Below are 19,451 nucleotides of genomic sequence, written 5' to 3' on the forward strand. Positions count from 1 at the left end.
ATATTTATTGAGAGGTGAAGGGAGCAAGAGGCTTGTATCCCCTGTGGAACTGGGAGGATTTTTTGTGGAGGAAAGACATGGGGACAATGCTACCACTGGGAGCAGAGGGGCCTTGGGAGTACAAATAGAAGTATTGTATAGATGGATATCTTTCCTGACTTGTTCTTACTAGGTGAGGGGATAGAAGCCTTCTTGAGAATAAGGAGATACCATAATGCTGAATATTTTATTCAGCTTTGTTTCTTTTCCTCTTTTACTAGGGTCTTTAAGAGCAAAATTGTGCCTCCTAACCATCTGACAGAGCTAGTTTCTATTTCTGGTGCCCTTACACCTCTGGCAGACAGTTACAGAGGTACAGTCCCTGTAGCTCAGCCTTGGAGAAACCATTCCATGTGCTCTGGGTGCATCTCAGTAGTTGTGTGCTGACATCCTGAGGTGGAGGTGGGCAGACACAAACAGCATGGCAGGAAGTATTCTAAACAATCCCAGCCCAGCATCATCCTCTAGAAGGCTGTGAGGCATTGTGACACCATCTGCAAATGTTGTTCTGCCTCCTCTGCTGTCCTTGATGATCCTCTCAGGCTCTGGAGAGCGAGCAAACTGCCCTCTTGCAACATATGTGAGCACTGATGTGCCACAAGGCTGGCAGATGGAGCAGTGCTGTGCTCCCTGCTGTTTCTGAAAGAAGCCCTGAAGGAGTAGCACCACATCCTGATTTTTGAGCCTGGCTACTCAGCAGCTTCTTTTTGAGCTCTTTGCCCTCCCTGGTGTATGGAAAGGAGAACAAGACCCTTGCGGTCACAGCTGTAAGAGTACACTTTAGAGTACTGCAGCTCCTGAAGATGGAAAGGTGTAGCCAATATGACCCATATCCCATGGGCTGCCCTTCTTCACTAAACTGCTGAGTGAAACCAATCCACTGAGACTGGTTCTGGACTTGCTGGTGTAGATGTCCATGCCTGCTTGAGGAACAGCCCCCCAGACCAACAGCTTTCCTTGGCTGTAAGTGCTTCACCCAGCAGAGCCTTCAGCACAGTAGCAACAAGCAGGGCAATGCTTCAACAAGAAAGAGCACCAGCATGTAATGATGTATCCCCCAGACCTATGACATTGGCCTAGCATGACTTTTGTGTCTTTTGACTTTGTTAGGCTTTGACTGACACCTCATTAAAACCCAGCTGTTTCTCTAAGCAGAATTTCCTGGTAATGCACATGAAACCTCTCACACACGCACACAATCACAAACAAATATAGTTGTACATGTAAAAATACATTCATTGTGTATACGTATGCATACACACTGATATATACATTTATTGATGTGTAGAGTTATGTGTGTCTGACCAGGTGCTGCTTCTGGCAGAATTTTCTCCATGTTTTTTGGACACACAAGTTGAGCCCACAGACTGGGCACTACAAGGGATGGGTAGAACAGCACCTCGTTTCACCAGGAAAACATCAGCAATCCAAGTCACCCACAGCTTAATCCTCTTCAAATAAAGACTGACCTGTTTTCAGCTTCTTCTGAGCAGGGCTGGGAGGAGCATTTCTAAGTGACCTTCCACTGCCAGCAGAAGTCTTAATTCTCCACTTTGTTGAACCTCACACCATCATTTTGTGCTCCTGTAAAGCTGGTGAAAATGCTTCTATCGTTCGTATACACCTCCTTTGCTAGTATATGCATGTCACAGTAAAAGGTAAGAGGGTGTAGAACAAATTGTTTTTATTTTCTTTTGTGAAAAATACTGATGAGTCCAATGGGATTTTTTGTATGTTTCTTTGGGTCAGGCTCAGGCAACCTGGCAATGAAAACAGTCTAAATATATGCTCAGCAACTGAGCAAAGATGGAATGGATTTGATGCTGCTTGGCTACAAATTATAATGACTGATTATTGCTAGTGCCTTTGCATGTTTGTTTTCAATCAGATTGACATCATAAAGCCTTATTTACTCTTTCTCGAAAGTCTGTTTTCATTTGCCTTTCACTTCTCATTTGCAGCCGTTACGGGATTGCATTTAGGCTCCTCATCTGTCTGCCTGTGATATGTAATGATCCTCAGCGATTTTTCCTGCTCTTTGCCCTAAATTGTTGACTGTCTGTAAAACAGCCCATTTGGAATAACCTCTGGAAATTGCTGTACTGCTCTTCACTAGGAGAGCCCTAGAGGCAAGATCAGTGAGAGGCCTGAGTGAAAGAACATTGCTGCATAACCTAGTGTCAGTCTGCATCAGTCCATCAGTTTTTTTTTCTTTTGACAGAGGGCAAAAGAAAAAGAAGGGAGAAGATATAAATAAGTGCTGTGAGATTCAGCCATGCCAGTTTTCTTCCACATGAGAGCTTGGTCCAGGACCAGCTTCTCTGTTACTTTGTGCCTTGCTACCAAACGATAACCTGGGCTCTCAGTGCAGTGATGGGCCCCTGTTCTCCCTTTCGCACACCTGAACTTGTTGGCAGTGCCATCCTGACTTAGCTGGCACAGCTGGATGTGTGCTTTAAAGCTTTGGAGTGGCTGTCATGTATGCTTGTGGATGACTTGCTGTGTGGCAGGCATGGAAGGAGAACCATGAGTGCTGACAGACCTCCATCCTATCTTTGCACGTTTGAAGGGACAACAGAAATTTCCTGGGAAAGAGCAGCAGAGAGAACTGCAGAGCAGCCCACTTTGCTGCAGCACCAGTGTTCAAGAGATAACAACCCAGTTCCTTGCTTCATCCTGTCTCTTCCCCAGCCTTCCAATAGCATTTATTTGAGAATTAGTTGCTTTGTCACCACCATGCCATCACTACAAAAGTGGAGCAAGGATCTGTCAAACAGTGAGATAACATGACAGAGCAGCACAAAAACTGCAGGCAAATTCCATGTCCTCTAGAGAATGCTACAGATTTTGGTGTATGGAGATGGTGTTTGTGAAAGGCACAGTACAAAAGACTTCAAAACTGTTTAATTAGTAGCTGGTATTTTTCAGGTGCACATCAAGATCTAAGCACTCAGAATCTCTTTCTAATAGCCCCAAAAGTCTGCCTTATAAAGAGAAACCTGGAATCCCTATTGCCTGGCACACTAGGGTCCCAGTTGAAAAGGACCAAGGGACAAACTAACGCTGACAGCCAGGTATGGAGCATTGATCCCCTTGAATTGCTGTTCTCCTGATTCTAGGATCCTAAGAATCCCATTTAGGAATCTCAAAGTGTCAAGGAAGATTTTGGTTTCTACACCCTTATAACAGTCAAGAAGCATGTGTTAAAGCTTACAAGTTGCCTCTATAGTAATTTTGGGACTGTAAGAAACTGAGCAGGTGTGCATCAGCTGGCAGGCTCAGGTAAAAGATGGAGACTGTGCTTGTTTTTTAACTTTCCTTCTGAAGCTCTTGTAAATGAAAACATGTAGATCAAAATGTGCTGAGAGGAGGAAAAAACTTACGGAGTCCATATATTTTTGTTGCTTTGTTGTCAGCAGTTAAGTGGGTTAGCATGGCTTACATTGGTTTCTAGGCTTAGGAGGAGAGCAGAAGAAGGAAGGAAAGGATGATACAGAAAATGTGACATAAGCTTGTTTATCGATCTGGATGAAAGACAGCAGGCTCTCAAGAGACTTCAGATGAAGTGTACATTACTGGCTTTCCATCCCAGCACCCAACACTTACCTGGACTCTTCCCTGGCAGGCTGCTTCTCCCAGCTCCCTTGAGCTGCAGCATTGCATCGCCCCACTCCTGCATTCCATCAGCTGATGCAGCCTTTGGATTTGTTAGTGTTTTTAGTACATGTCACCAGAATTGAGGTTAATGGCAGAATTCCTGTCTCACAGCTTCTGTATAATCACAGTATCTTGGCATTTACCAAGACAGAGGTCAATTCATTATGTGCAGCTTCAAAAATATTCTGATATTTTCTATACTTACACCTGAGTCCATTTCCAGACACAGCATAAATTGTCCAGTTACTCCTATCTCCAGAATTATTTGTCCTAGTTGTTTGTGCTGCGGTAAAAAAAATTGCTGCACAATATCCACCCTAATCTGCCATGGATCAGGGTTGTTAGGATTCAAATGGTTAGCTGAGGACGTGCCCAGCTCATTGACCTGCCATGCTGAACCTGAGCTGCTCTTTTCTGTGGTGGTTGTACCACAGAGTCATAAAAATTAGGAGTGGAGATATCCTGTTCTCTTATCTGGTCTTTTTTTTTGCCGGAAATTCTCAGCAGGATGTTTTCCTAACAAAACTATTCTAGTTTTTAATACAACCTCTTTCAAAAGTGCCTGCGTGACAGAATTTGCCAGCTATGTCAAGGTAAAGTCACATTTCAGAGGGGCACAGTGACCGCCGGGGCTGAGAGTCAGCATTCAGTGTCTGCTTTGGCAGTGCTTTCTCTTAGGCTTTCTTTGATGTGTGTTGTCTATGAGCTGGCCAGGTCTGCCACGGGCTTTTTCATGCCTGCTTCAAACATCACAGTTATCAGATCTGCTCTGGAAAATCAGGTGTTCCTACATGTGTTATGTAGATACGTTAGATGTAAGCTGGGTATAATATCAATGGGAAAAAAAAAATCCTTGATGGTGGTGCCATTGACTTCATTCAAACTCACAGCTGAGCCTGCAGGTTGTGTTGAAACGCGTGTGTTTGAAATCAGAATGCCACATCCCAAGCAGCACTCAGTGTTTCCACTTCCCACACAGGCCATGGAGGGTGATGGCTCGCAGCATCTGAGAGATTTGAGATCTGTTTTTCCTACATCTTTGCCCACCAAATCACAACCGTGCACAGGATGGTGCTTTCATCACAGGGAATGGTGCTGTTGTGATAACCTTTGTGACATTGCAGGGGCATTTCCCACAGAAGTAGAGGGGAAAAAATACATGAAATGTGTGACTTATACAGGGAATCAGTTGTGCTGTCCATGTGGACAGGATCACCTTGGTACCAACCATTCATCCTTTCAAACTGTGTTTATGGCAGCTAAGGGAGAAAAGACGAGGTGGATTGTAAGAAGTTGGTTTGTTTTTATGCCTGTTGGGTGGTGTTTAGCTGTCTCATGCTGTTTAAATACAGGTGTGTGTGTGTATGGAGGGGTTGTGGCAGCTTAGCCACAGCTAACAGCCAAATTCAACACTGGAATTTGAGAGTGAGACAGGTTTTGGTATTTTTTTTTTTGATTCTGTAAAATGAATTTAGTGAAAAGTATGCACAAACATCCTGGAGACTGAAGCTCTTTGTCCTTTTAGCAGTTATGTCCTGACAGGGCAAACTATCCCCTTTCCCAGCTCTGCCAACTTCATCTCTGAGCAGGAGAGACCCTCTTCAGGGATTTTGGGTGCTGTGGTCCCTTCCATCCCTGACTGCCACTGACAAGGAGGCAGTGGAAGGCAAAGGAAATGTTACATGGTGGGAAGGCAGGATTTATGCTTACCTGCCACTGGTTAGGGCTGTGCACTGGGAGAAAATCTGGTATCATAACTGATGTGCTGCACCAGGCCTCGGGTGAGCTGCAGGGAGGAGAGCACAGTTTGATCTGCTCTGGCATCTGTTTCTCAACCAACCTTATGCCTAGTGCAAATCAGGCAATGTCAGCAAAAAAGAAAAAAAAATAGTGAATCAGCTTAAAAACTCGTGATTTACAGTAGAAAGTCAGGAAATGCAGAAAAATATCATATCAGAGATACTGACAATCAAGTATGTTGCCATTTGTACAATGTTGTTCCTTTCCTGTGATTAGAAGACCAGCTTAATATATTAGTTTGTTGTGTTTTGTCATTTTTTTTTAAAAAATAACTCTTGCTTAGTACAGACTGAAACACTTCTTCAAAGGAAATATTTCCTATTTTAGTCATTTAAGTTGAAATGAGAGACTTTTGACCTTTATTGTCATGGTATTGACATAGCATGATAGGAAGCATGCGCTACTATTGAGGGTAATTGAAGACAATTAAAAAAAAATACTAATGAATAACAAAACTAAAATGATGAAATAAAAATGCCTACAACTTTTTTTTTTTTTTTTTTTTTTTTTTTTTTTTAATGATGCAGGATTCATTGTGGGGAGAAACTAAAAAAAAATCCAAGCTATCTCCTGCAAGTCAAAAATCAAAAAGTTGGTGTTCCAGGTGAAATGAAAGGTCTGCATTTATCCTCCCAGTACTTGAACTAAAATTAAACTAAAATTAGAGAGGACATGAAACCTCCACCATGTGGCAGAAACCAGCTACCAAGGAGGCCCTGAGTATCTCTTGTCACCAGTGCTGATCCTTACAAGGAGTTCTCTGAGAAAATAACAGAAGGATAAAGTGAAAAATTAAGCCTGCTGCTATTCAGTGCAGTTCAGTGCAGTGTACCCTAAACACATGACCCAGTCCAGGTTAATTAACTTACTGTCTAACTGGGCACTCTTCACACTGACTGGTTAGGGTGTCTGACTTAGCAACCTCCTCCCTGGGGTCCTTCTGTAGCCCATGGAGACTCAGAGTTTCTTCTAGAAGGTGGCACTGAAAGTCACAGGATATTGCCTGCATCTCCTGCTGGACCAGCGTCTTCCTTGCTTTTTGCGGCCTTTGGTGGGAGGCCAGGTGGCCATCTTCCCACTGGTCCTTAGGTGGGGTCACTCCCTCTGTTCTTAGTGACTTCTCCTTCTTGGGGATTTAAATAGGGACATGCTTAAAGGCCTCCACAGATTAGATCCAAAATGCTCAGTCCAATGCCAGATGAAGCCTTTGTCAGGCAGGCAAAGAATGAGCACCTTGCTTGCTGGTGGGGAGGTTTGGTGGGTGGCAGCACCATGGCTGGGAAGGGACAGGAGAAGGGAGAGCCAGCAGTGCTGGGAGGAGAGAATTTCAGCACCCATTGCTGCCACTGGAAGCTGGAGGGATCAGAAAGAGGATGATGTGGTGCCTTACCCAGCAAGAGTGGCAGATGTGTAAAGAAGGTGGCATGAGCTGTTGTCTTGGAAAAGTCCCTGGTGAAGGTGAATTTCTGTGTACACTGAACTTGGAGGTGATATCCAGTGAGAGTGGAACAAGTTACTGCGACTGCCCTTCTGGTTTATTTTTGTCTAGGGGAAGAGAAGTATTGTCTTTTGTGTGCAGTATGTTTATAACTCAATTTCCCTTCTGACTGATGCCTTGCTCCACGCTCTCTTGTCCTCCTCCATCTGGTTTCTATTGTAGTTTTAAATGAGGACAGTTTGGCTGTCTGGCAGAACAAGCGGGGTCTGTGTGACACCAGCTGCCCCTTCCAGCTTCTAAGCCTTCTAGGCTTCCAGCACAGTTTTAATTATAGGAATGTCAAGATTGGACTCCTTCCCCCCCTACTCCTTTCTGTGCCTGCACGTACAGCCCCTGCTGCAAATCCCCATCCAAGTCTGATCTTCCTTTGGGAGAGACCCAGCCCTGTGATTTACATGCCCTGTAACTCCGATGGAGACCTGTTGTAAAGCACATGCTAGAGCCTGTACCTTCCTGCACTGAGGGTTGATCCCAGGCTCAGTTCATCAGGAGCCACGTCAGAAATAATCCTACCAGCTCAGAAACTCCTGGAAATGGGAGAGAGCTGCTCACTGCTGCTCTAACCTCACCACCCCCAAGAGCCCAAAAGGCCAAGCTTTGTAGGAGATCAGAGCTGCTCAGGAATGCCAGAGCTACAGGTTCTGCTCAAAGAAAACATTTATTGTGCTCTAGTTCCACACAAGCTCTGAATTTAGGGGCTTGATTTGAAGGAAGTTGATGCAGTCCCTTCACCTCCAGCGATCTGAGGTCTGTAAGTTGCAAGTGAAAAGTGTCCTATGTGGGATTGGTTTTTTGATATCAGAAAACCACCACAATTTTTGGCATAACTGGCTGCTTCTCTTCTTATGAGCCAAAGACCTGGTGTGGCAGAAAATCTTGTACATGATGAGTGAAGGGCACTGGCAGAGATATGTGACAAGCCCAGGGCTGGAAAAGCAAGGAAGAGTGCAGAGCTGCAGTAATAGGTACTGGCAGAGATCAGTGCATATTGTCTATTTGCAGTCTATAGGTTGTCTCTGCTCTGGAGTTTTTACCCACTTTTAAACATGAATTTTATACATTTGCTACAGATTGCTCCCCTCAGGCCCCTGTTTTTTGCATACCAGTCCTCAACAGACGGGTCTAGCCTTCTCTGGTTTCTGTATAGGGGGTTTGCTTACCTGCCTGAGGCCTCTTGACCTAATTTACTCCAAGGAAATGTAGAACTCAGCCAAAAATATGGTGTGATTTAATAGGTCTTACTTTCAAGAGGTCAAATTAGTCACAACAAACATCAGTATCTGCATTTTTAGTTGGTTTTCTTATTCTTAACACTGAGGTTTTAAAAAGTATCTAATAAAGGATGCTTTGTGCAGGGACCCCATTTTTTTGGCAGCCAGGCACCATCATATGAGGCTTGTCTCCATGAAAGACTGTTAACCTTTAAACAAACCTTGTCATGTGGCTGGTTGTGATCAAATATGTTTTCTGTTCAATTAATTCGTCTTTTTTCAGGTTGTGTGGAGTTCAGTGGTTTCTATTCTCTCACCCAAGTATATCTGAGGTGGACATGGATCTGCCTAACTTTCATTTTTCCTGGTAACATGTCATTTATTCCAAGACCCCTACCAAGAAGGAAATCTTAATATGCCATATATGCATAGCTTCTCCTATAAAGATGTTAAAGTCTGATTTTCCAGAAATGGAGATGAGGCTTGAAGTAATTTGTCTTTCCCTTTTTTTTATTTTTAGCATTCTCATCATCATACGATCTGAGTTCCCTACTGCAGTTCCAGATAATCAGAACTTACTCAGAGATAGGAAGGTCCTCTTTTTTTGATGTGTCACTTGGACTTTTCTTGGCAGGATATTAAGGAAATTTCGTACTTCTCTTTTTTGCTCTTTCTCCTTCCACACCATTTAGTCTGCATAGGAAGAAGGTGTTGCATGCACTGAAAGGAATGCTTCCCCAGTTCTTTCCTTTCTGGAAGGCACTGATGCTCCTTCTCCTCAAAAGTCCTTGAGGAGACAATACAACAACTCTGATACCGTGGTGGACAAAGCTTTGACTCTGTAGACTTCACCTGTTCTCTTGGCAATTTCATGGTTTCACGAACACTGTTGTAGGCTTAAGGCCTCTGCTGTGAGCTCCGCCCAACAACTTGAGGGGCTCGAAAATCAGCACAAGGGCTTTGAGTGTGACACAGCATGACCAATGTACCTGGGTTATGAGTCCCTGCTCAAAGACCCCACAAAGTCAATTTTTCCCTCTTGTTTTGAAGAAGCTCCTTTGACTGAGAAGAATAAGTCTGTTTGGACTGTTTGGGCTTCCAAGTAATCACTGGGACTTTGTGTACTCCTGCATTTGGGTTGGCCAAAAGACAAGAGAAGGGACACAAAAAAGGACTTCTTCTTTACTTCCCTCAGTAAGTCAGGAGGCAGAAGGGCAGCACTTCCCTGACTGACTGGTTCAGCAGTAGCATGTCACCGAGGTGGGTGCCAGCTTGGAGCTGTTCTCACCAGAGCCTGTGCCCTGCACTGCTTGGTAGGGACAAATCCACCCATGAGCTGGCTCTGGCCTCAGTGACTCCCATGAGAAATAAAAGGATGTAGCAACAGTTTTTTGTTCATGCTGTTGGTGGAGTGCTGTCTTTGGATGCCATCTGATGAAGCACGTGTTAATATGTCGTTATAGTCCTGAACTCTGAGCAGAAGAACTCAGGGAAGGTCCAGCCAGAGGCATTGTCTTTAGGGTGTCACAAAGATGCAGTAATTGCTATGCCTGGCTTTCCAGTCAAATCTATGGCTTAGTTGGTTTTCTTCCATACAGCTTTTGAAATGTGCAGTGCAGCAGAGTCAGCATTTCAGCTGGGAACTTCTGACTTGTGCATTTGCTGACTTTTGTGCCTATGGCTGTGTGAAGCATTGCATTAAATACACAGTAGTTTCTAGCACCTAATAAGGAAGGGCTTTCTTACTGTTATTGTTATAGCTTGGGTTGTTATAGTACTGGGGACAGGGAGGCTTGATCTGACCATGAGAATGGGGAGTTCTTATACCTATATAATGGGGAAAAAATAAACATATACTTTGGGTCCAAGTCTGGATGTAAATGTTGTGCCTCAGGCTCCTCTCAGCTTTAAGACTGGTTAAGTCTTTGTCTAGTTATGCTGATGGAGTTCTTTTGAAGCCGATGTCAGGTTTTGCCAGTGTGCAGATCTACTCAATATTTGAACTTTATACCCCCTCAGTGGGATTTATGAGCACTAAACTGTGGGTATGTAGGCTTATATGGAAGTGCAAATGCTCCTCTGATTTTTATCCAAGCCAATGAGACCTTTTGGCACAATTCAGCGAGGCTGGAGCTCTATATTGGGGAGGGTGGAGGTTCCCAGGACCTCATGCCTTAAGGCATGCTTTCAATTAGAATGAAAGAGCTTATTTTCTTTTATTTTTGAAGGAAAAGAAAAAGGAAGAGAGGGAAACCCTACCTTTCTTTCCACTATGTTACTGTGACTTCAGGGTCAGTCATTGTCACATGTCAATGAGCATTGCATGGCACAAGCACAGCATATCCTCATGGCCACTTTGCAGGGGTTATTTTTGGTTTGTCCTGTATTTCTCCCATTGCTGTACCCTTCCCTGCATCCACAGAGAGCCTCTGCTGTTTTTTCATGGAACTGTCTCCTGTGTGGTGACTTGTGGAAGCTGTCAGCATGTATTCATTGGACATCTTGCTTTGCTTTCCTCTTGTAGTCCCTTACGTGCTGAAGAGCTGTGCGGAGTTCATTGAGACTCATGGCATTGTGGACGGGATCTACCGCCTCTCGGGAGTGACATCCAACATACAGAAGTTGAGGTAAGGGCCACGTGTGTGAGTGTCAGAGGGATTCAGGGACATCACTCAGTACCTATGTGGCGTTAGTCCCTCAGGTACCGACTGTGGCCAACAGAGCTCCACACTGATGCAGAAGATAAACTGCCTTTGAAGTTGGTAACAGAGAAAGATAACATTTTAGGGATTAGCCCAAATAACCTTAATCTCCAACTGCATCTGTTAATGGGTAAGGCATGGAGGGTCTCAGCACAAATGCTGAGTTGCTCTCTCTCACTTTGAGACAAAGCAATTTCTTTATATCAGTTTGAGGTCCACTCCCTATGTTAGGGGTAATGGAGACTAATTGAAACCTCAGGGCCTGAACTTGGGACACAATCTGGGCCAGTCTGCAGAGACATCTCTGCTTTGCCATTTGTTTTTTCTCTAGCTGTAAACGAGTACTTAGGGTGGAGTACTGGCCTGCTACAGCTCTTATTCACCCATATTGTTATGCTTCCATATTGTTTCAGACAAGAGTTTGTTTCTGACCAATGCCCAGATCTGACAAGGGAAGTTTACCTCCAGGACATCCACTGCGTGGGGTCACTCTGCAAGCTGTACTTCAGGGAACTGCCCAACCCTCTCCTCACTTATGAGCTCTACAAGAAATTCACGGTGAGACCCTTGGCTGTTCTTGTTCCTCTCCAGCAGTGTGGATGTGCTGCAGATTCCTCCATGACAGCTGTTTGGGATTCACTCCAATGTCCTGGCTTCTGGTGCATCTATCCGTATAAACACTTCTCAGTGCTCTTCCCTTCTCATCTCGTGTTGGCTCTCTTTCCCTATCCTTGTTTCTTTTCACCATTTCATGTTTATTTCTCTCAGTTTGTCTGCTGTTTCCTCCCCTTCCTCTTGCTCATTTTTTCACTGCATTGCTTCCCCACTGCCTCTCTTTCTCCCCGCTGTGCATCTCCTCCCAGCACTACTAATTCTCTTTCTTTTCCTCATTACTGTCCATCACTGAGAGTCTTCTGGGTTACCTGGGGCTTGTGATCATAATCACAAGCATGCAGTCTCCTTGTCCCTGTCCCTCCAGCTGTCCCTGACACCTGCACAAACTGATTGCCCAGCCCATGTGTAAAGCATCAACTTTTCTGCATCTGTCACATTTTTCATGCTGTTTGTAGGACTGCAAATGATGGTACTGGTTATGCCAGATATGGCATATCAGGTCCATCACGATCACGTTATAAATACAAATGGCAGAGGAACGTGGCAACTGGCCAAGCAGAAATCTCTAACTTTGTTTAAAGAGATTACAATTCAAAGAGTAGTTACTTGATTCTGGAAAACAGCCATAGATTTTACATGGATACAGTTGGAGCTTAGGAGCAGACTGCGGGGGAGCAGAAATATAAGACCACAAAGCCTGAATTTTTAAGAGACTTGGCTAATTTTCATGACAGATAATTTTTATTAAAAGGTGGCACAGCAAGCTATGCTTGTTATTAAAGCTGCATGTTTCTTACCTCTCTAAATCCACTTTCAGTTTTTTATGACACCAACAAATTTAAATCCCATCATTGAGGCTGAAATCTTGCGTGCTGAAGGTATGCACTTGCAGCTAAAAGAATTCACCAGCTTCTTAAGATAACTGGGGTGAGGGATGGGAAAGATTGTTTTCTCAGCATTAGAAACATCCATCCTTTGTTAAGAATTTCTGTCATCCTACTCTTTCCCATTTGCTGGGAGGAGGAGGCGACAGCCATTGCCAAAAATGTCAGGTGTTGCAGAGAAGAAGTTGTGCAAAATCAGGTGTTACTGTCTGAGTTGCCACTATCCTGAATCAAGCACTTCCAAGTGACGCTGCTGTGGCACAGGAGGCACTGAGAGAGATGCACGGGGTCCTCACAAGGAGGTGCTCTCTAAAGACTCCCTGTTGCCTGCTCTGGGAAGAGGCATCAGTGCTAGGGGTGCTTGCTGTGGGGCAAAGCCAGACGGGACCAGCCAAGCAGGAACCTGCTACAAGAAGTCAGGTGGCTGTTAGGGACACAGCTGTGCTGGGGATCATGGGGTGGGGAGTGGCTCACTGCGCTGCCTGACAGACATGCAATAATGTTAGGTGTCTCGCTGTTCCAATGCCAAATTTTAAGTAAGATTGGTCTTTGTTTCAAGGTGATGTATAGTCGAATCTTCAGGGAAAATCCCGAGCAGATTTGAAAAATTGACCTGTATCCTCAGGATATAAGGATTCTGAGGGTATAGGATAGGATTGCTGGAGAGAGTCAGGATGAATAGGATCTTGAAAATACAGGGTATCATTCAACCATTCACTGTAACTGATGAGTCTCATTCTTGTTGAAGCTATTTGGCTGGTGTCTTCCTGGCTATCACTACTGATTTATGAAAGAAAAAATGCTCTAAAGGAAACATGAAGATTTAGAGGGAGACTTTTTTTAGGAAAGAATGCTTGCTGAAAAGTGCAGTTTTGGGATGATGACTTGCAGATTTTCAGTAGATACATTTGGTTAATAGCTTTATTCAAAAACAAAAGGGAAAACATTTCTTTAACTGAGTGTTTCTTTTACAAGTACTTTCTAAGGGAAATGTTTCAACATTACATCAACACATCTATCTTACATAGAATGTGTTTTAGAAAAGGGTTAAATAGTTCCAAATTTCAATTATAATTTCTCAAACTAATGTTTGGGTGTGATGCTTTTGGTCAACCTTGAACAGTTGCTTTCTATAATCTCATGCCAGCTCCCCAAAATGTTAACACTTTGGGTTGACCAAAAAGTTTTTTTTTTTAAATCTCTGGCTTTTCAGTTTGTCCACTTAGCCACAAAATCCATTGTTCATGTAAGCCTGCTCAGTAGTGATTTATAATTCATAACCCAGCTGACAGGAAGCACAGTCAGATACCAGGAGGAAAGAAAGAAAAAAGACCAATTCCCCAAGGAGCAGAAAACCCACGAGGAGCGTGTGTGTGCGTGGGGTGTCTGAACAGGGAACAGTGGCAGCTGTATCTCAGCAGACGAGTGCTGGTAAGAATAAAGAACACATGCTAATCCCAGTCTGACTCAGCCAGAGCTGTCTCTGAGTTGGGATAGGCTGCACTTTGAATCACCAGAGTGATTCAGAAATTTTTGTCTAAGAATTTTGTCAAATTCTTAATGACTAGGGAGGGGTTAGCCTTTTGGTCATCACTGTGTCAACTTCGCAGGTGTAACATCCTGGTCATGACCTCACTGGCTATAAATTTTTGCCAGATGATTGCCATCTTGTATCCTAGTGATGGATGCTTGCTTCTCAGGACAGATAAGTTGACTCGGCTTGGCTTGTTCTAGCCTGGGCATAGGGGGACCAAGAACTCCCTCAGAGCAAATCAGCTCTAGGAGGCCAAGCCTGCCTTCTCTCCCTGGACTTCATTCCACTTGTTAACCAGGGCTTATGAATTGTGCACTCCCAGAATCACTGGTGGAGTAAAAAAAAATCCTAAATGGCATAAATTCATACCATGATGAACAGATATGCCATAAATGCATATCCACAGTTTTGGAGGGCTCCTCAGATTTCAAAGGCACAGTTTGTATGGGTCTAGGGGCTCAGAGGATCAGACACGTGGTTGTATGGGTCAGACACGTGGCTCAGAGGACTGAGTGGGCTGACCTCAGAGAAGCTGGTATTTGCTTGCTGTCTAATCATTAGGTCTTTGAGACCTGGAAGACTGAATATGGGAATGAAAATGCACACTGGGGGCGAAAATACTGCGTACAATCTAGTTGAAATCTAATGCTTTAGGTGCACCAGTTAAAGTTTTTATTTCTCTCCATATCCATCTTTGGACAAGGCTCTTCAACTGGAAACATTGTATTAAGATTACAAGAGCTTTTATATGTAGGATTTGTGGGATTTTTTTTTTTTAGAAGAGCTATAGCTATGTGTAAAAAGCACTAGAAGGAGTTAACCTGCCTTTAATTTGGGCAAAACAAATACACGTGCATCTCATATATACCTAACTAGTGAGCTCTCTTGTTTTGATCTGCCGTCACTTCTCTGGCCTTGAAACTGGCAATATTTGGTTTGCTGGTGGTTGTTGATGAGAAGTGGACTGCAGGGAAAAGGACAGTGACAAAACCAGCGGTGGTAGCATCATCACGGTGGGTGCTGTAGTGACTGCTGCAAGAAGATGCTTCTCTAGTGGTGGCTGGTAATTTCAGCTTGATGATGTTTAAGCAACGGGTGGCTTGGGAAGGGTTGTTTCCTCCCTTCCTTCCCTTCCCTGGCAGTGCTGACATCTGTCTGGAGGCACAGCTTGTGCTGGCAGCGTGGGTCGCAGCACCTTGCTTTGAACTCGCTCCAAACTCCAGTGGCAGTAGGGTGGGTAGGAGGTTCCCAGACAGTCATGCACTGTTTGAACTCGCTGGTGGCTTGTCCTCCCCCAGCACAAATATTGAAAGGGAATAGCTGAACAGATGAATACCAATGCAGTGAACTCCTAGGAATGCTGACAAAAGCTTATCATGGCTCTCTAAGCTCTTGGTCTGTAGAGATTTGCTCAAGACTGAGATGTATAACCTTGATTCTGTCTAACCCTGAGTATAAGAACTTATTAATCTGCCGGACAGGGATTCTGCTAAGGCTTCTTCCATCATAAGAGATGCAAACCCATACAAACAATCCCCTCAGCTATGTTCTTATGACAGTCAAAATATTGCTTATTTTGAAGAATATGGAACATGTATATCATGTTCTCATAACACAGAGCTTTTATTTTTACAGGTTATTTTTGGGGGGTGTCATTGCTTTTTACTTTTTCCATTATTTTCACTTCTCTCTTTCCCCTCTCTTTCTATCTCACCCATCACTGCCCAAGTTAAAAAAAGGTAAAAGAGCCGAAAAAATAGCCCACAAAAAGCAAAGCAAAATCAAAACAAATCAACACAAGCCAACCCCCCCCCCCAATAATTCGTAATTGAAGGTCTAAGTCCTTAAATGCCTCTCTCCCGTAAATACTGACCACCATGTCTGAATGCCTGGGGGTGGTGTGCTGAGACATGGAATAACAGTTCAGGAAATCTCTGCTGTGATGGGGACACAAAGAAACTTCTTCTTCCAGAAGCTCTGTAGGGTAACAAGAGAGCATTCCCTCTGAGACAGGGTGTCTCATGTGGCCCTTCTTATCCCTCTTCCTTTTCCCCTGAGTCCATTGCCAGGGTGTACTGTTCCCTTGTATCCCTGCAGGAAGCAGTATCACGCTTCCCCGAGGACGAGCAGCTGGCACGAATTCAAAATGTCATCCAGGAGCTCCCACCATCACATTACAGGTAAGAACATGTCCATAGAGGTGCTGAGGATCAGCGTGGTGACCCTCACCCTCATCAGGAATATTGCCCAAAATAGCTCTGGGATTCATTTCCAGAAATCAATTTCCGAAAGCTGACTCACCATTTCCAAATCTGGCAACAATTTATCTGGCATTTAAATATCATTGAACAAACCCTTGTTAGAGACAGAACAGCATCTCCCTGCTGCAGTCTTATCATCCTCCGTCCCCAGGTATGACCCCTGTGGCACCCTTGGCCAGTGTCCTGGGTGTGGTAAGGAGAAGATGATCTGATGGAGGTGCTTGAGCAAGAGCTAAGAGCCTTTGCAGCATCCCACTCCCTCTTCCACCCATCTCCCGTCTCCTTTGCTCCCATCATGCTGAGGACACTTTGGTTCGTGCCCCACCCTGGGCCACCCCAGAGCACAGCTGTTCAGGTGTTCACTGCCACCCCTTGCAAATGCTGGTGCTGTGTATCCTCTGCCCCACGGGGTCTGTTGTGCCATTGCAGACGCTTGGGGAGGGGACAGGGCTGGCTCTGAGCCTTGCTGTCCCAGCAGGCAGGCACTGGTAACGTGACACATTTTTCTTTCTTTGTGTGAAACCACTGCAGAACGTTGGAATACCTGATCAAGCACCTGACTCACCTGGCCTCCTTCAGCAACATGACCAACATGCACACCAGAAACCTGGCCTTGGTGTGGGCTCCAAATCTCCTCAGGTACTGTAGAGATTCCTCTGACCCAGAGCACCGTGCTGAGCTCCAAGGGGAGCACCAGCATCTGAGCCTGAAGACTCATCACTGGAGGGAAATGCAGACAGAGAAAAGCTGAACAACTAAAGGGCAGAGCAGAGCAGAGCAAACAGCTTTTCTTCCAGGTTGAATAATCTAAGGTTTTACTACCAGCATCCAAGGAAGCTTGTGGGTTTCTTATTAAAAAAAAAGTTGTTGTTTGCAAGTTGAGCATAGATTTAAAAATGAGGAGTTAACTCATCACTTGGGAATGTTAATGACATTTTCGATGGTGCCAGTGTTTCTGCAGCAGGGCAGGGAGAGACAGCAAGGATCAGAAGGGAGAGAAACAGGGCAGTAATACTACAGACCTGTTCCCAGATCTGCTTGTGCAAAAGTGAGATGAGCTTGCTGGGTTTGAAATGGCAGCCAGTGTCAGATCTCAAGAGCACCAGCTAGTTTTTCATGTTTGTTATGCCTGGCACTCTGCTGTGAAGAAGCCTGGATTAGTTGCAGGCAGAGGTTTGGCTGCTATGTTGTACAGCTAAGCAGAACAAGGAAAAATAGCATCTGGGAAAAAAAAAATTGTATCTTGTCAAAATTCCCTTTCCATCTATCCAATACCCCTGTATATAGAGGAATGAACTATGCAGGGAGAGTCCAGGACTGCAGCTGGGCAGGAGAGGGGTGATGGCAGAGCTGGTGGAGAGAGCCCTGGGCTGGCAGAGGACATTGGCTAGAGAGGTACAGGCCTGAAAAGCATTCTCTAAAGAGTTATCTCCACCTTCTAAATCACAAAAATAGCAGAGCAGGTTCTGAAAATGAATCAAATGTTCACTCTATTGAATATTGTAAAGTGGGCCTTCACTACCAAGACATTTTCATTCTAGCATCTGTCCTTGTCAAAAAAAAAGAAGTCTGTTTCCCTTTGCAATCTTTCGTAAGTACAAGTCACAGGGAGGAAAAGAAAGGAGCAAGCAATGCAACTGCAGTCTCCTTACAGGGTTATCCTCTTGGCAATGCCCCAAGCTCTTATCTAACACACCAGTCATTAACTTTACAAAGGATCCATTGCCCAGAGATAATTTCTTCAGCAACACTTCGGCATGTCAAGATAAGGAATGTTTCTTTGCTGAGAGTAAGATTGAGAATGTGGGGGCACAGGGGGGGCAGAGAAGAGACTATTGGGGCACAGGGCAAAGTATTGAAGAAATTGGCATGGGGAAGACCTGAGCGGGGTCTAAGGGATTTCGCTGAGAGATGATTGAAGCGTTGAGTAGGGATTTAGAAGCAGCATTTGAAGGCTTGTGTGTTGTCTTTCAGGCCCAGCCTCGAAATAGCTAAAATAGGAAAAAGGAGAGAGAAGAATGGAGCTTGAGAGTCACAGTTTTACCTGCTGAAGAATGTAAAAGCTAAGTAGGGAAAATAACACATTCAGGAAAGAAGTAACAGAGGTGGCAAAGAAAACAGGGAAAATAATTTTTAAAAGAGTGAAAAGAAAAAGAAAGGATGAGAGCCTGTGGGGGAAGGAGAACAAGAGGTACAGCAGGAGTGGGGAAATCATCCCTGTTGCCTTGCTTGCAGGAAGAAATCTGGTCTGTCCTTGCCAGGGGCTTTGTGTGGCAATGCTCACTACTGGTACACCTCTTTCCTCATGCAGGTCAAAGGAGATTGAGGCAGTAGGCTGCAATGGGGATGCAGCTTTCCTGGAGGTGCGAGTGCAGCAACTGGTGATCGAGTTCATCCTGAACCACGTGGATCAGATCTTCAGCAACAACAGGAAAGCCAGCTCTGCAGAGAACATTGGTAGCAACCTCCCAGACCCACTTCCCATGTCACTTGCTATGTAGTTCATCTCTCCCTTCAACTCATGTTCCAAGCACAGTAACCCTTGCTATCAGCACAGACTTCCCCAAAGACACCTTGAGCCCAATAGCTCATTACTCTTGTCTTCTTCATGCCTATCTTCAACATTCTCTTTTTGAATACTAGCCTCCTTCAGTGTTTTCTCTGGTTGCCTTATGTCTCATTTTTTTGTGTGATCTCATGTGGCTGAACCCTGTCCCCAAAAGGAAGACCACCTGACTGATTCTCAGTCTTGGTCTAAGCTTTCTCTCTAAGTCCATCAGCCACAGTCTCAGCTCTTTCCTCAGGTTCCTCCAGTCCTCATACCAACAATACCTGCCCTGCAGCCACCATTTCCACCCAAGTCAGAAGTCACACTCCCGGTAAAAAAATTAATCTTGCATTCCAAAAACTTATATCTTGTTCCTGAGAACATTTTATAAAAGAGATTTATTTTTTTCCTGGGACATCAACAGTTTTCAGAGATGCTGATTTTGCTGTTTGGCGATGGTTTTGTTGGCAAAGATTGGGAAGTGAGAAGGCATGGATCCCCAGTGACCTCACATAATTTCAGGAATACACACCTTTTGGTTTTACACACTCGGAAGATCTGTGATGCCTTCAGAACTTAATTCTCCTGGTTCCTGCACAATCCACCTTTCGGCTTTGCAGCCCTGTGTCAGCTCATTCTGCCCTCCTTTACCTTAACATGGCTTTGCCACTGCCCCCATAAACAGATACTTTCAGTTCCCTG

At 44.5% G+C, this 19,451-nt stretch overlaps 1 protein-coding gene across 1 annotated transcript in view; it reads left to right on the forward strand.

Moving 5' to 3' along the window:
• The window catches only part of ARHGAP31 (Rho GTPase activating protein 31), a 60,578-nt gene that overhangs the window by 25,513 nt on the left and 15,614 nt on the right, over positions 1–19,451 (forward strand). Inside the window, exons 2-6 of the mRNA XM_042031770.1 lie at positions 10,730–10,832; positions 11,321–11,465; positions 16,038–16,120; positions 16,733–16,840; positions 18,513–18,658. Coding sequence (XP_041887704.1) covers positions 10,730–10,832; positions 11,321–11,465; positions 16,038–16,120; positions 16,733–16,840; positions 18,513–18,658 — 585 coding nt within the window. The remainder of the gene's footprint in view (positions 1–10,729; positions 10,833–11,320; positions 11,466–16,037; positions 16,121–16,732; positions 16,841–18,512; positions 18,659–19,451) is intronic.

The sequence above is a fragment of the Corvus kubaryi genome, unplaced genomic scaffold (assembly GCF_017639235.1).
Source record: "Corvus kubaryi isolate FWS band 111438036 unplaced genomic scaffold, C.kubaryi_AGA036_p1.0 37341, whole genome shotgun sequence".
NCBI classification, from domain to species: domain Eukaryota; kingdom Metazoa; phylum Chordata; class Aves; order Passeriformes; family Corvidae; genus Corvus; species Corvus kubaryi.